Raw genomic sequence first — 12576 nt, forward strand, 5'->3', positions numbered from 1 at the left:
GAATCTGAAGGGTAACTTTTTCACACAGAGGGTGGTGGGTGTATGGAACAAGCTGCCAAAGGAGGTGGTTGAGGCTGGGGCTATCCCATCATTCAAGAGACAGTTGGACAGGTACATGGATAGGACAGGTTTGGAGGTTTATGGACCAAGCGCAGGCAAGTGGGACTTGGGTAGCTGGGACATTGTTGGCTGGTGTGGGCGAGTTGGGACGAAGGGCCTGTTTCCACACTGTATCACTCTATGACACTCTATCATTCCTAAAATGAGGCAACCAGAACCAATACTCCAAACGTGGTCCAACCAAAGTGGTGTAAAGCTGCATCATAACTACCTGACTCTTATACTCAACGCCCAGCAATGAAGGCAAGCATACCATATGCCTTCTTTACTTCCCAATGTGCTTGTGCTGCCACCTTCAGTGAGCTATGAACCTTGTCTCTAAGATCCCTCTGCACGTTATTCAGTTGCAAGAATGTTAACACTGAAGGAAACTTAATACCCAAACTTAATATGCTTCCCCAAAGTGCTGGAGAAACACATTGGGTGTGGCAGCATCTATGGAGCGAAGGAAATAGGCAATGTTTCAGGCTGAAACCCAGTCTAAAGAAGGGTTTTGGCCCGAAACATTGCCTATTTCCTTCGCTCCATAGATGCTACCGCACCCGTTGAGTTTCTCCAGCACTTTTGTCTACCTTCGTTTTTCCAGCATCTGCAGTTACTTCTTGAACATCTATGCTTCTCATCTCTTTATTGGAGAATCTCTGCCCAATCTTGAAAGATCAGTAAAGTTTTATACTCTCTGCACAAAAATAATGCTTAAATGCAGTAAGAGAGATCAAGTTCTGTGTCTGCAAAGAACGAGGCTAAGCCACACAGATGAAGTGAGGTGGGTAGGGGGAATGAAGAGGGGATGGAGTGATTGTGCTGATGTTGGGAGCCATGTTCTTAGTTTCCTGCTGCATTTTTCTCTTCATGAAATGCCTATTTTCCATGTGTTTACAAAATCTATAATTAGGGCTCATGCCTGGGTTTGGCTTCTACTGGAGGGGGAATTGGATACATATATTTTGGCAAGGGCTTTGTTGTTTGAGTGTTGTTTGAACTATTCCAGCAAACATTGGACAGATTTTGGGTCACCCGCCTTGATTTTCTCTGATTTAAAATCCCACACACAGGCTGGAACAAATGGAGAGGAGTGGGAGAGTCTTCCTTCAATATTAAAGACAACATATCTTCCAGTGCAAATTCAATGTAATAACTGTCAAAAGAGTATCTTATTTAAATTTGCAGGTGGATAGCATAGTGAATATCTGTTCAGAAATGCTCAATCTGAAGGAATCCATTTTTCTTTACAAAGATGAAGTCCTGAAACCTGATGTAGGGTATCAGAAACCGGTAAGCTTTTATGCATTTCTTGCACTTCAAATTATGCACTTCAAACAAGTTAATGAGATCATTTAAAAAATAATTGAGATTGGAATCTAATCCTTGGTGAATTGTTACATTTTACATTTGTGGTCACAAAACATAAGCACTGAAAAATTTGGGGTTATTGGATGGGAAGCTGAATTAAGGAACTTTGAGTTCAAATCAGAAAGATGCTCTCATGCCAAATAATAGAAAGTATCATGCTCTGTAATATTGACAAATTTAATATTTGTCTTTAATTGTCTTGCATTACTCAGCATAAGGATTCAAGAGAAGCATCGATCAGCAAAACCTTTCAGTCCCTTCAGAGGTACTTCTACCTCATTGCTTTCAACAGCTATCTTCATGAACAGGTTTGAAACTTTAATATCCATGTGAAATTTACTATATGTTATTTGTACAAAACTGAAAATCCAGATTAATTCACAAACAACATACACAGCGGGCCACAACTCCCTTAATCTTGCTTGATATTGGGTGGCATTATGAAGGAGAATGGCAGAAAGCAGGATTGAGAGAGAAATGTGGAACCGTTCATTTCAACTTGTAAAATGATAGTGTGTGTTGTGCACCCACATTTTTTCAAGTGCCCCAAATGAGTGAGGTTCTGTTTTGGGCTTGGGAAGCAAAGTCATTTATAAAGTACTTTTTATGAAACACGCTGAAATGTTGTACCAACCCATTGAAATGCTTTACTTTGAAATTAAAACCAGAAAATGCTGGAAATACTTTAGTTCAGACAGTATCGAAGAAGAGAGAGAAAAACAGAAATAATATTATGGGTCAATGGTCTTTCATCAGCATGAAGAAAAGTTTGAGATGAAACATATTTTAGGTTGCTTCAAAAAGGAATTAATAGACAATAGGTGCAGGAGTAGGCCATTTGGCCCGTCGAGCCAGCACCGCCATTCAGTGTGATCATGGCTGATCATTCCCAATCAGTACCCCATTCCTGCCTTCTCCCCATATCCCCTGACTCCGCTATTTTTAAGAGCCCTATCTAGCTCTCTCTTGAAAGCATCTAGAGAACCTGCCTCCACCGCTCTGAGGCAGAGAATTCCACAGACTCCTTTCTCATCCTGGGTGTTCCAGTTGTTGAACCAGGCCATGAAGTAACCAATCAGCATACTCTCTACGGTGTAGTTCAATAGAGTATTTATCAACACACTGAATCTCCTCAAACATCTAAGCAAGGGAGGTGTTGATGAGCTTTCTTTGTCATTACATCAATGTGCTGGACCCAGGACAGATCTTCAGAGATATGCACACCTAGAAGCATAGACCATAAAAAGCATAGTACAGAGCAGGAACAGGCCCTGTGCACACAATGTCTGTGTCGACCAAGATGCCAAGTTAAACTATTCTGATATTCTGATCTGCCTATCATTTCATATTCCTCCATTTCCTGCATACCCATGTGCCTATCTTATAGCCTCATGAATGTCACTATCGTGTTTGCCTTGATCACCATCCTGCCACGAGGTTTCAGGCCCTGACCACCTTCTTGGTTCTTGGTTCGTGGTTACTTGGTCCTCCAAAATATTCCAACTGGAATTTAAACTGGAGGTGGTGAAGGGAGGGATTAAGCCAGAAAGGGTTATTGGGAAGAAAGTGCTACTTTAAATTTAGTTGCATCTGGTTGGGTAACTATAGTTTGGTGGAGATTATTCCATGCTTTAATTGTGCGTGGGAAGAACGAATTGCTGTACACATCTGTCTTTTTAATTTTTTTTAATATTTATTTATTTATTTAAAACAATATTTTATTTATTAGAAGTGAGTACAATGCATTGGTACAAAACGATATTAACATATTACATTCTCTGTACAACTCCCCTTATTTTTTAAAGAGAGAAGTGGGAAAGGAGAGAAGAAAAAGAGGTTGTGAAAAGTGAAGAATAGATTAGTGAGCGTGGGTGAAAAACCAATAAAGAAAAAGTGAAAGAGAAGGAATAAGTGAAGAAGGAAAGCAGGAGGGAGACTATTCCATTGCCACAGTGAGATGTTTTTTTTTTAAATATTCGAAATCATCTTTCACCCATACCTGAAACTGTTGGTTTTCATGATACTATGTCACCACATGAATCCAAGAAATTAATAAATGGGGACCAACTCCTTAAGAATAGGTCTTGTTTGACTATTAGGAGGAGTCTCATTTCTTCCAAATGGGCTGTGTCCAGCATATTACTGATCCACATTTTAAATGTTGCTATATTAGCATTTTTCCAAAATTTAAGTATGTTTTTTTGCTATTATTAACCCATAATTGAAAAATGAGTTTTGGTGTGTATTTAATTTGTTCCCATCTCCACTTATTCCAAATATAATCATTTCAGTGTTAGGTTCCATTTTTGTCTTGAATAGCTTTGAGAATATATCAAATATATCACACCAAAATTTATAAAATTTTGTACAAGAGACAAATAAGTGCGTAATATTGGCATTTTGAGAAAGACATTTATCACAAATGGGAGAAATATTTGGATAAAATTTATTCAACCTAGTTTTGGAATAATATAATCTATTTATTAATTAATTAATTTATGTCTAGCGTTGATCAAACATGTATATGTATCAAATATTTTAGCCCATGTTTCTTTTGAGATTTTTATCATTAATTATTTTTCCCAGTCTTCTCTAATTGCCTCTGTTGATGGTAATTCTATATTTAAAATACTGTTATACAAGTATGATATTAATTTTGTTGATTCCGCATTGATATTCATTACTTCTTCCAGTGGGTCTTAAATTATACTTTGGAATCTTGGTATATATTTCTTCATAAAGTCACATACCTGTAGGTATTTAAAATATTGATTGTTATTCAATTTAAATTTTGATTTTAGTTGTTGAAATGATAATAAATTTCCCAATTCATATAAATCACCTACCTTTTTAATTCCCACTTTTTCCCATTGTTTATATGTTTTATCCATACTAGATGGTTTAAATACTGGGTTATTCACTATTGGTGTTAACACTGATAAATTTCTTAATTTTAAAGTTAATTTTATTTGTTTCCAGATTCATATTGTATTTTGTATAATTGGATTCTTCTTATATAACATATTATTCAGCTTTATTGGGGAAAAAATGATCGCTCCTAGATCGTAAGGGGCGCAATCCTCTTTCACCACCCTCTGCAATGCCTTCCGGTCGGAGACAGAGCAGTTGCCATACCATACTGTGATGCAGTTGGTAAGGATGCTCTCGATGGTGCAGTGGTAGAAGTTGTTCACCAGGATCTGAGGAGACAGATGGACCTTCTTCAGTCTCCTCAGGAAGAAGAGACGCTGGTGAGCCTACTTGATCAGAGTAGAGGTATTGTGGGTCCAAGAGAGGTCATCGGAGATGTTGACTCCCAGGAACCTGAAGCTAGAAACACGTTCCACCTCCATCCCGTTAATGTGGATGGGGGTATGCGTGCCGTGCATGCGTGCTTGCGCTGGGTTGGTGGTTGAACCCTTCTTAAAGAGAGGAGTGATTTTGGCCTTCCTCCAATCCAGCGGAACATCGCCCGAGTCAAGCGATTGTTGAAAAATGAACTGCAAAACTGGAGCCAGTTCTTCGGCTGCGATCTTGAGGGCTTGATTCTGTATCTGATCTGGACCAATTGCTTTTGTGGTATTAATGTTGAGCAATAACTTCTTGACACCTTCAACCTCAATTTTAATAGCAGGCATATCAGCATATGGGCTGGGCAGAAGGACTGGAAATGATGAAGGCTCCACATCTTCCCGGGTGAAAACGTGTTGAAATTTGTTTGCAAGAGCTTCTGCTTTCGCCTGGTCCTCAGTGATCAGACAGTTGTTCACTTTAAGCATCTGGACACCAGTGTTGTCTGTCCGTCTGGATTTCACATATCTCCAAAAAGCCTTCGGTTGCTCTCACCCAAGAATAGAGGAAACATGTTGCCTATGAGCACTCCTAATTGCACGATCGACTTGCTTTCGCACACTAGTAAAATTGTCCCAGTCCAATTTTGTACCCCCTTTTTTGGCACGGATATAAATCTTCTCCAGCCCCAGCCCCGTGGATCCGCTGGCTTTCTCCAGCCCCACGGCTCACCTGGCGGTCTCCAGCCCCGCTGCTCCGCTGGCCAAAAAATCTTACCCTCTGCTTTAAACTTTGCTCATTTCCTGATAAAGCCATGCCCTATAATTTTAGATATTTCCAACACGAGAAAAAGGTTCTGACTGTCTGTCATATCTATGCCACTCATAATTATGTATACTTCTATCGGGTCTCTCCCCAACCTCCAGCATTCCAAAGAAAATATTTCTTTCAAAGATAGGGTTCAGAAGAGGTTTATATTCTTCCTGTAATGGGGCAACCAGTACTGCTCACAATACTCCAAATGCAGCTTAATCGCAGTCTTATAGTGCTGCATCATGACTTTCTGACTCTTGTACTACCCAATGCCCTGACAAATCAAGGCAAGCATACCATATGCCTTTTTTTAAAATCACTTTATCTACTTGTGTTGCTGCTTTCAGTGATCTAGGTTCATAAGTCATTGGAGCAGGAGTAGGCCATTCGGCCCTTCATGTCTACTACACAATTCAATAATGGTCAGACCACATTTGGATTATTGTAAGCAGTTTTTGGCCCTATATCTTCTCCTCCTCTCCAATTTGCTGATATTGTAGAGGGTCCAGAGGATGTTTCTGCGAATTATCCCAGGAGTGATTGGGTTAATATATGATGAGCGTTTGATGGTACTGGTCCTGTACTCATTGGAGTTTAGAAGGATGAGGGGAAGTCCCTAATTGAAAATTACCGAATAGTGAAAGGCCTAGATAGAGTGGATGCGGAGAGGATGTTTCTACTAGTGGGAGAGTCTAGGATCGGAAGCCATAGCCTCGGAATAAAAGGACATGGCTTTAGAAAGAGATGAGGAGGAATTTCCAAGTCAGAGGGTAGTCAATCTGTGTAATTCATTGCCACAGACGGCTGTGGAGGCCAAGTCAATGGATATTTTGAAGGCTGGGTTTGACAGATTCTTGATTAGTAAGGGTGTCTGGGGTTTTGGGGAGAAGGCAGGAGAATGGGGTTTAGAGGGAAAGATAGATCAGCCATGATTGAATGATAGAGTAGACTTAATGGGCCAAATGGCCTAATTCTGCTCCTATAACCTATATACATAACACCCTTGCCAATCTATGGACTTGGACTCCAAGACCATTCTGCATATCAATCTTGTTCATTGTCTTGCCATCAACCATATAACCTCTCCTTACATTTGACCTTTCAAGGTGCAACACCCTGCACTTGTGAGGATTAAAATCTATGTGTCATTTCTCCTCCAGTTTATCTACATCCTGCTGTCTACTTCGACATGCTTCCTCACTGTCTGCAACTCCAGAAATCTTGGTGTTGCATGCAATCCTGCCAACCATCCCATCTATATGTACCTCCAAGTCATTTATATATCTCAAAGGACAGAGGTCCCAGCGTACTGTAAATCCCTGTAGAACTCCACTGGTCACAGACCTCCAGCCAGAATAATGTCCTTCTGAAGGAGTCCTTTGTCCTCTATTCGTAGGCTGGTTCTGAATCCAAATGACCAAGTCACCATGACTATTGTGCATCTTAATTTCTGGATCAGCCTATCATGGTGCCAATTGACTTACTAAAATCCACTTAGAAACAATGCCTTATAAAAGTGGGTATGTATTTGAACCTGTTGATTCTTTCCTCAACCGTCCCGTCAAGGATCCTCAGCTTTACACTCCTGAATTTAACAATCAACTTGTCGACCTTGCTGACATTAAGAGCAAGATTTTTGTTGCACCATTCAAACAGATTATTAATCTCTCTCCTGCACTCTGACTCATCATTGCCCATAACTCATCAGCAAAGGCAATATCATCAGTGAATTTAAATAAGTCATTGGAACTGTGTCTGACTACACAGTCATGGGCATAGAGAATATAGTAGGGGACTGAGCATACAGCCTTGAGGTGCTCGTGCACTGATGGCTAGCGAGGAAGCAGTGTTCCCAATTCGTATTGATTGTGGTCTGCCAATGAGGAAGTGGGGATTCAATTACATAGGGATAGAACATAGAACATATTGTGGCAGTAGCTGTATTGTTGTGGGTCCAGATACTTCATGAGGTTAGAGTTGACATACGTCATAACCAATCTTTCAAAGCAACTCATCACCAAGAATTACAGTGGGATCCTGATTGGCAAGGTAAATCAGGGAATGGCAAATGCAATTTAATTCAGATAAGTGTGAGGCATTTTATTTTAGGAAGTCAAACCAGGGTAGAATGGTAGGTAGACGTTTGGGGCAAGAGGAGTGTTGTAGAACAGAGGCACATGTTTGTTTTCTACTCTTTTTTTTAATAGCTATCTTGCTAAGCAGCCGGTTCACAACTTCACACATTTTGTCCTTAAGAGCAATGACAATGAAATCGACTTTTATGTCAGGCTGCCTAGATGCTCAAGCCTGCCCCACCAATCAGATCATGGATGATCTGCTTACACCTCAATTCCTCCGTTTCTGCATGCTCCCTGAGTACAATTTAGTCACTGATTAATCAATATGTATTTTCTTGTTCTCACCACTATTTGGATTTAGAAACAATATTAGCAAAACTTATAACATACAGTATGTTTCCCTTTTCAACCAATCAACATAATAAAACCTCTGCATAAGAAGGAACTGCAGATGCTGGTTTAAACTGAAGATAGACACAAAAAGCTGGAGTAACTCAGCAGGACAAGCAGTATATCTGGAGAGAAGGAATAGGTGACATTTTGGGTCAAGATTCTTCTTCAGGTTCTTAATAAAACCACTGCTCTCTCCTAACAGAGGGTGGGGTGGGGGGGGGGGGGGGGGGGGGGGGGGGGGGGGGGGGGGGGGGGGGGGGGGAGGGGGTGTATAGAAAATGGGACAAATGTAGGATTAGTGTAAGTGGGTGGTTAATGGTTGGCACATGCTCGGTGGGCCAGAGGGCTTATTTCCGTGCTGTGACTTTCTGGCTAACAACGTGGGCAGTTCAGAATGGGGAGGGGCTGTTTATCTTCTAAACATCAATTGACTCCCCATATCCATTTTGATCACTCATTTTATTGTTGTAAATTAGTTCCAATTGTAAATGCCAAAACAATGCTACATTTGGATGTAAAGGGTATTTTTTGTAAAATTTGTATCCGACCTGTCTTTTTCCATTCCCAGTACCCATTGGCCTTCTCAGTCATGTTCAGTACCTGGATCCGAAGGAAGCCTTTCTTCTATAGGCTTTTGAGTGCTATGTTCAGATATGAGATGAAGACACCTGATAAACTCCTCACGCAGCGCCTCTGTGTTCTTGTAAGTTCATCAAAACGATTAAAAATAAAATAGCTTTTTCAAGTTGTATAATTTAATGACTAAAGCAACTTGAGCGTAATTATGCAATATATTTTACCATTAGTATTTGCGTTGATTTTGGACATTATTTATCTTTGTTCTCAGTACAGATAGGTTTTTGTAAATTTTGTGTGCATGTATTCAATATGTCAATATTGGCAACAACAGTGGTTTGAGGTTTGATTACCATAATCACATTTTGGTGCAAGGATCGTAATGTGCAGCAGAACATTGAAAGGGAGGCAAGGTCTAGTTGGGGTGACCATGTTGAGAAGGGCCATTTGAGGTCCTATGTGCAGAGGCTTTGATGAGGAAGGCTTTAGTGAGGGGACTGAGTGTTGACTACTTATGATAAGGCAAGGTAAGCTGATGCTTAAACCTCAAGGTAGAAATGGCAATCTGCTGAGTGGTATGCTCCTCTCTGATGAGTGAGGGCTGAGGGAGATGTCAAGTATCCCAGCAACTACATTAGGAAGAATTGTGTTCAGCTGCAGCTCCTCTCAGACAGCATGGATCAGTCAGAGTGGCAGTTGGACTCGCTCTGAAGTATACAGGAGGCAGTGACTGTTATACGGTAGATGGGAATTCCAGGCTATACTGCACATTCAGTCAGATAGATGGATGACCACCGGGAAAGGAAGGCTGTGCCACCGTGCTACTTTTGTTACATGCCATCTCTGGGTATCGAACGACTTCCATTTTCGCAAACATCCATGTTTTTTTTTATCTATTAATGAGTAAATACGCAAAAGTCACTTGATGTCTTAAATGAATACTTCCCATCTTTATAAGCGAGTTCGGTATTCTGACTGCGCATGCCCAGGTCATAGGTCACTCGCTATAAACAGCTGTGGTGTTGCTTGTGTGTAGGCTTGCATCTCTTCCGTGGTCGGGGTCGGGCTCGGGTCTCTGCGCGCTGTTGAGTTGCTGCTGGGCTGTCCGCGTACTCTCCCGGGTGTCCCGTCCGTTTCCGGGTGTGTCCGGGGTGGCCCTGGTGGCCTTGCAGCCGGCACTGGGTGGAGGCGCTGGCTCCAGCTTGGCTCTGCCTGTCTAGCCATGTTGGCCATCAGCCGGGGCACAGGCCTGGAGCGGTGGTGGCCATGGACTTGCAACTGGCGCCAAGGGGGGGGGTGGTTGGCCGCTGGCCACTAGGTGTGGCGGGGGGTGAGGCTGTCGGCCCGTCGGGGTGCGGGTTCCTCGGTAGTTGGAGCATGGTTGGGCTAGAGTTGGCGCTTCTTCTCCATACTGGCTGTGGGCCGCTGCTCTGGACCACTGTCCCGTCGGTCTGGGGCTGTCGGTTGGCTCGGCGGGCAGGCGGAGTTGAGCTGGGGTTGGCACTTCTCCGCACTGGCTGTGGGCCTGGGGGCCACTGCTCCAGCCCGGTGTACCATTGGTCCAGACGTCTCCGGCAGCCCCCCGGATGGGGACGGTCCAGTGGTGATTCGGTGGCGCTCGCGGCGCCAGGGACCCCTGTTCGATCCTGGCTGCAAATGAGGCGCGGGTCTGTGTGCGTGTAACTGCAGAGAATGTCTCCCCGCCAGTCCAGTCTCCCCCCTTCTCAAACTCACACCTGCCCCCTCTATCTCGCTGGTACACCCTGTTCTCCCATCACCTGGCACCCCCGTTCCTCAGATTAAATATATTTTTACACATAAATCATGAATAAAGATAAGAATTTATACACAGTTTATACAGTCAGCGCTTTTTTGGCTTTTTCTTTATAGCGAGTGTCCTTTGACAAATCCCATAATTCCCTGCGTTTTTTTGGAATACCAAACTCGCTTATTTACAGTGGAGAAGGAAACATAAACTAGTGAGTCCAGGGGAGGGAACAGTGATATTGATAGTAGAAAGGAGAAGCTGCTAGGTCTAGGTCTAGATCCACAAAGGTGGATAAATCCTAAGGTTTACTCTGATCAGAAAAAGTGAGGAGACTGATGGAGCTTTAGATTTGTTTGCATTTGATAGGGTAAGTACTGATTAGGGATAGGCAGCATAACTTTGTCCATGGGAAATCATGTCTCACAATTTTGTTTGAGATTTTTGAGGAGGTGACCAAGAGGATTGATGAGGATTGCAGACATTAGCCTACAACCTCTTTTGTAAACTCAGCAACATTAGCCCATGTTACTGTAGACTTATAGACTAATGTCTACATAGACTTTTGAAAAAATATCCTGGATGAGAGGCTAGCTTGGAAGGAGTCCCAGGGTGAATAATGAAGTGGATGCAAGGATGGCTTGGTAGTGTGGGACAGAGGCTGGTAGAGGAGGTTGCTTTTAAAATCAGCGGCATAGTTTGCTATAGGGATTGTGCTTTGTTCCTTGTTAGTGTCTTGTATTGTAATGATTTGGTTGAAAATGTCGATGGCATGTTTAGTAAGTTTGCAGATACTTTTGAAATTGTTGGTACGGTGGGCAGTAAAAATGATTGTCCAAGGCTACAAAAGGATTCAGATCAACTGGGGAAAGTGGGCAAAGGAATGGCAAGTGGAATTCAGCTTGGAAAAGTGCAGAGTGATGCATTTTGAAAATTAAATCAGGGCAGGACACACACAGTGAATGGCATGGGACTGGGGAGATTTGTTACAATGAGAAACCTTGGTGTACGAGTCCCTGAAAATGAGAAAACAGATAGACAAGTTGTTAAGGAAAAGATTTACCTTCATCAGCTGAGGCATTGACCAAAAGAGTTGCGATTCCATGTTACAGTTGTAGAAGAACTTCAATATACTTTGTGTTTGAAAGATTGTGCGCAATTCTGGTCACCACTCCAGTGTCCCAGGTTTAACTCTGACCTCCAGTGCTGTATGTGTGAAATAAGCGAGTTTGGTATAAGCGGAAGGTAAAAGACGGCTGCACAGCGTACGGTAAGTCCTTTAGAGAGCGCAGAGGTGGTGGGGGATGGGAGGGAGAGAGAGGGGGACAGAAGGGAAGAGAATGATCGTAGACACTTTTAAGAAGTCAGACAACTGATAATAAAGTTTAGCGGGCATTCTACCTACCGGTCGGTTTTCTTTGGTCCTGAAAACTCCAATGAGCCAATAAAAATGCTCTGTCAGTGAAGGAGATTGCCTACGGCTGCCCTCGACTGCCTGCAACTAAATAGCGACCCCACTCCACTGCACTACGAGTTAAAAAGAACCATGCCGACTAAATTTTACTCACAGAAACATTTTCAACATGCTGAAATATTTTCCGCGACCTAGCTGAGGCCGCGAGTATGCGGGAACCTCCTTTGAGCATGAAGGAGAATTCCAGTGACCTCATAGGACATTTTAGGACCACGTGTCAACCATGGTGTGAGTTTGAGTCGAGGGCAAACTCTTCTGAACTCGTGGATTAGGTCACCGCAGTGGGACAGCCCCTTTACAGCCTGACTCCAGTCTGCAAAGGCTAGGCCCTTCCCCAACCAACCCTCTCCAATCGCCTCTTAACACCCACTTACAGCCTGACTCCAGTTTGCAAAGACTGGGTCCTTGTCCACTACCCACCCACTCCTCGCTGCCCATCATCAGTCTGGTCACTTATCCATCACCAATAATAGAAAATAAGGAGGTGGAGAGGCTATTCAGAAGACAGAAAAGCCGGACATCTCAAGGACCGGACAATGTTTCCCCCTCTACTCCCAAGCTCTGTGCTGAACAACTGGCACCGGTCTACACAGATATTTTCAACCAGTCCCTGCAAACCTGCACTGTCCCTGCCTGGTTCAAAGTCTTCACTATTGGCCCTGTACCCAAAAAGACAAGGGTTACTGGTGTTAATGACTACAGGCCTGTCGCAC

General features: G+C 42.8%; 1 protein-coding gene across 1 annotated transcript in view; it reads left to right on the forward strand.

Annotated features, from left to right (window-relative positions):
* The window catches only part of LOC129694122 (paladin-like), a 137764-nt gene that overhangs the window by 41280 nt on the left and 83908 nt on the right, over positions 1-12576 (forward strand). Inside the window, exons 11-13 of the mRNA XM_055630848.1 lie at positions 1291-1395; positions 1686-1781; positions 8617-8751. Of these exons, the coding sequence (XP_055486823.1) occupies positions 1291-1395; positions 1686-1781; positions 8617-8751 (336 nt within the window). The remainder of the gene's footprint in view (positions 1-1290; positions 1396-1685; positions 1782-8616; positions 8752-12576) is intronic.

The sequence above is a fragment of the Leucoraja erinacea genome, chromosome 3 (assembly GCF_028641065.1).
Source record: "Leucoraja erinacea ecotype New England chromosome 3, Leri_hhj_1, whole genome shotgun sequence".
NCBI classification, from domain to species: domain Eukaryota; kingdom Metazoa; phylum Chordata; class Chondrichthyes; order Rajiformes; family Rajidae; genus Leucoraja; species Leucoraja erinaceus.